This window comes from Monodon monoceros, unplaced genomic scaffold, assembly GCF_005190385.1.
Source record: "Monodon monoceros isolate NGI ecotype Baffin Bay Population unplaced genomic scaffold, NGI_Narwhal_1 Super_Scaffold_17, whole genome shotgun sequence".
Lineage (NCBI taxonomy): Eukaryota > Metazoa > Chordata > Mammalia > Artiodactyla > Monodontidae > Monodon > Monodon monoceros.
The window spans coordinates 3102295-3106692 of NW_021703773.1; the positions used below are offsets into that span (position 1 = coordinate 3102295).

The 4398-nt window shown below is 59.3% G+C and overlaps 1 protein-coding gene across 1 annotated transcript in view; it reads left to right on the forward strand.

The window, feature by feature from the left end:
* Nucleotides 1-1649: 1649 nt before the first annotated feature.
* The window catches only part of SFRP1 (secreted frizzled related protein 1), a 43819-nt gene continuing 41070 nt past the window's right edge, over nt 1650-4398 (forward strand). Inside the window, exon 1 of the mRNA XM_029226720.1 lies at nt 1650-2357. Coding sequence (XP_029082553.1) covers nt 1832-2357 — 526 coding nt within the window. The 5' untranslated portion in view covers nt 1650-1831. The remainder of the gene's footprint in view (nt 2358-4398) is intronic.

Here is a 4398-nt window from a genome sequence, read left to right on the forward strand (position 1 = left end):
CTGAGCATTACCAATTGTTTAGGGATTAACCCTTCGCCACCCAACGTCTTGCTCTCCCGCCATCTCTTTGCCTCCACGCTGCCCCTCTCGCGCTAATGCACCTTTCATTAGCTTAGAAATGACAGAGAAGGTGACCATTGGCAGTTGCTTCCTGTGTGCACAGTGGAATCACCGTCTCGTTAGGGGCACCAGGGCTTTAAGAAAATAGCCTCGCTTCTTCAGAAACTCTAGTCGTTTGACTTGGAATGTGTCCATCAAGAAATTTGGTCTGCAGAATCTAAAGCAAGCTTCCCCAGAGCTTTACAAACAAGCTGGCCCAGCAAGGCAGCGCCTCCTCCGGGGTCTGCCTTGAGCCCGGAGCTCTGTGGCCATTTGCCACCTGGGGTGGTGCCACACTGCTCAGATGTGGTCTGCAGCATTCTTGGCCGCCCTCCACCCCACATTTCAGGACACAAGCAGTGTGGAGACCCAGTTAACCTCAGGAACTGCTGTTGCTGTCTTCTGCCCCTGGGGTCAGTTGTGGTCACACTACAGGTCCCTGAAGCTTGAGCCTCCCTCTCAGGGTCCCGTTTGAAACATACAAAGAATCCCCAGGAACTCTGAGGTGGCAGTGACAGAGGGACTTCGTTTCCCGGGGGGCTGGATGGGAAGGATGGGCTGTTTCTGCTAAGACTTCCCTCTTGCCTCCTGCTTTAACGGAACCCCTGGTTTTTGACTTGAAGGTCCTGGGCCAGCTCTGAACGTAGCATGTGTGCCTGAGTGATGGACTTGATATTTACACAAGCCACGCTGGTAAGTGCACATGTGTTTTTAATGTTTTGGCTTTCTAGACCACAAACATGTCAATGTGCATATGCGTGCACACACAGACATGCTCTTGGGCTGGGCCTTGAGTAGGGCTCTTTTTTTTTCTTCTTCTTTTTCTTTTTTTAAACTGTTCTCGCAAAGTTAACACCTTTGTTAGCACCCTTTCCCGCCTCGCTGCCTCCGGGTTGTCGGAGGGCCGTCATCCGGTTATCCCACCTGGAAAGGCGCTGCCTTTTTAAGCCAGCAAACAGCCCGACGACACCTTCGCCTGGCCCTTGCGGGAGCCGAGCCCCACGGGCTGGGGATTGAAAAGCAGACCTCCTTCGCCACAGCCTTCCTGAGCCCCGGTCTGTAGGAAACGGCCCATCTTGTCTGCAGCCACAGAGAACAACACCGAGGAGGTGGGCTGCTGCATAAAGTTAGGGAAAACTGTTTGAAAAAAAAAAAAAAGTCTTGATTATCTCATGGACTTGCAAGTACTGTTAAGGTTCCTTACTTTCCTGCCATCTGACTCAAGTTAACAGCAGCATTAAACATCGTCTTTACCCACCGCACGCTTCTCTTCGTCCCCAGTCTCTCTTCCTTTTTTTTTTCCTTCTTTTTCTCGTTTTCCCCCCTTCTTCCTTCCTTTATTTATTTTTTGGTTTTGTTTTTTAAGGGGTGTTGACCTGCGCTGAGTTCTAGGGAGCCGACCCCTCCCGCCCGCGAGCCGATTGGCCGGCCACGCGGGTGACTGACGGGCGGGCCCGGAGCGCTCGCGGCGGCCGGCGCTGATTGGCCGGCGCGGCTCGGAGGGCTCGGCCGCGGGAGCGCCGGACACTCGGGTCCCGCCGCCTCGGGAGCCGGGCCGCACTCGGGCCGCGCGCTCGCCTCCCCGCGCGAGCTCCCCAGGGTCGCCCCGCCAGTGCCTGGCGCGGGTGCGGACGGCGCCTTTTGTGCCCGGGGGCTCCTGGAAGTTCGCGGCGGGACGCGCGCGGGGAGGCGGCCGAGGACGCCCCGCGTCGCAGGGGCCGGGGCGCCGAGCATGGGCGGCGGGCGCTGGGCCGCGGCGGGCGCGCTGCTGGCGCTGGCCGCCGGGCTCCTGGCCGCGGGCTCGGCCAGCGAGTACGACTACGTGAGCTTCCAGTCGGACGTCGGCGCGTACCAGAGCGGGCGTTTCTACACCAAGCCGCCGCAGTGCGTGGACATCCCGGTGGACCTGCGGCTGTGCCACACCGTGGGCTACAAGAGGATGGTGCTGCCCAACCTGCTGGAGCACGAGACCATGGCCGAGGTGAAGCAGCAGGCCAGCAGCTGGGTGCCCCTGCTCAACAAGAACTGCCACATCGGCACCCAGGTCTTCCTCTGCTCGCTCTTCGCGCCCGTCTGCCTGGACCGGCCCATCTACCCGTGCCGCTGGCTCTGCGAGGCCGTGCGAGACTCGTGCGAGCCCGTCATGCAGTTCTTCGGCTTCTACTGGCCCGAGATGCTCAAGTGCGACAAGTTCCCCGAGGGCGACGTCTGCATCGCCATGACCCCACCCAACGCCACCGAGGCCTCCAAGCCCCAAGGTGAGGCGGGGGGTTCCCGGGGCTGTCCGCGCTGCGCCCCGGGACTGGGGACGCGCTCTCGGCCGTGCCCGACCGCCTTGAGAGCTACCGGCCCGTCCGAGGTGGTGCCCGGCGGGGCGAGCCCCGCGCGCACCCGGTCCGGGTCCTGGAGCCGCTGTCCTGGGATCCAGTCAACGGTGAAACAAAGCCTTAGCTCTGGCTCCCAGAAGAGCTCTTCTGTCCCTCGCGAGGGAACCGAGTCCCTATCGGAGTTTTGAACCCCCCAGACGGGATGCGCCGGGGGAAGAAAAAAAAAAGCCCAAACCCCAAATCTGGGAAGCTCAGAAAGGCCGAGCAAATGCTAAGGTGCAGCTTTGTTTGTTTTCTTAGGTTTGAGAAGGATTTTTTTTTTTAAACGCTTTCCTTAGCTAGTCATTCAGCCGAGTAGCTCCAGGACTGGTTCAGAACTGGCCGAGAAAAAAAGTTCAGAAATTGCGAGGCTTTCTGTTTCTCTACCCCTTTCAGTTAACAGCTTCGGGAAGGTTTGGGCGGGGGCGGGATGGAAAGGCTCTTCTCCCTCATTCTTGCATACCCCCTGCTTCTCTCATTTACACAAATCCTCAGGTAATTAGAAAGATAAAATTGTCATTAGCTCATGGCTCAGCTCCCCTTGGGGAGCGAGGCTCCGCAGATTGGAAGCTTTCCTAACAGCCCCAGGGATGAGCCGGAGGTACTTCTCTGAAACCCCTTCCACTTAAAGGGCAGTTCTTGGTGGGGGTGGGGGGGAGGAAAAACCATCCCGGGGAGGCAACAAAACAGAACGAAACAAGTTAACAAGCAAATAAACCAAAACAAAACCCCACAGAACAAACAAGCCAACGAAAACAACCCAGCACTGTGGCCTGACTTTTAGAGGAGTGAATTCAACCCCAAATTCTTCGGAAGCGGAGTTGAGGCTCAAAGAGGTGGAGGTCCATACCCAGGGCGCCGAGCAGAGCGGTCCGCATCCCAGGGGCTTTTGAGGAACGGGTTTATGGTGGGGGGAACCTGCTCATTGCTGACTCAGTTCATCTCCAAGGGATGCCAAAGCACAAAGGTCCCCCGAGGGGCGTACTCCCCAGAGTGAGGGCGGGGTAGTCCCGGGAAAGGGCACCCCGAACTTTGAATGCCTTGGCTTATTCCAGGGAAGGAGGAGGTGGTCCAGAGGGGTGGGTGTGGGGTGGCAGGTCTGGCGGGTGGGCAGGGCAGCGGCCCGCCTGCGGGGGCAAGGTCTGGGTCCCGCTGCTCCCCTTTCCTGGGGGTCTGCACAGAGTTCACCTTCGGGGAGGCGCAGCCCTTTGAGAACGGGAGCCGAGCCGTTACCTGGAGCGGACAAAGCGCTTTGTGTTCTGTCCGCGTGGAACCCACGGGATTTTCCTTCTCCCCGTCGGCACTGCCGGCGGGCAGACTAGCCCAGCCCTGCCCCCGGAGGCCGCGGCCAGCTCTGCTGGGGCTGAGTCCATCCCCTAAGTGCCCCTTTCTGGTACAATCAGCGACAGAACACTTCTGAGGGGGAAGCCCTTCTGACGGGAAGGTAGGGGTGCTGGCTGGGCTGCCTACTTATGAAGGGACGAGCATCCTCCACCTCGATGCCCCAAAGGCAGGGGTGGCGGAGTGGTGGTAGGGAGACCAAACCCGTGCTCTCTTCTTGGAGCCTTTGACTCCTTGGCTGCTGTCCCACTTGGCTGCTCCCAAAGTCTGCCCTTTGTACCATCTCCTCTCCTCCCTCCATCCCAGGAGTGCTCAGGTAGTCACCCTCCTGAGACCAGCTGCACACAGAGAACAGTTATGAAGGGACCAGTCCCGTGTGGGACTTGGGACCCGGTTGTCCCCACCGAGTCTTTGGTGACAGGCTCTGGGGGAGGCTCCGCTCCTGCCCAGGACTGCGGCCCCTCAGTGGGAGGGACCCCCTATAGGAGTCAGTCCTTTGGGGCCCAGTGGCCACTGACTGTCAGCTGAGCCTGGAGGTGGGAGGGGTGTGTGTGTGTGTGTGTGTGTGTGTGTGTGTGTGTGTGTGTGTGTG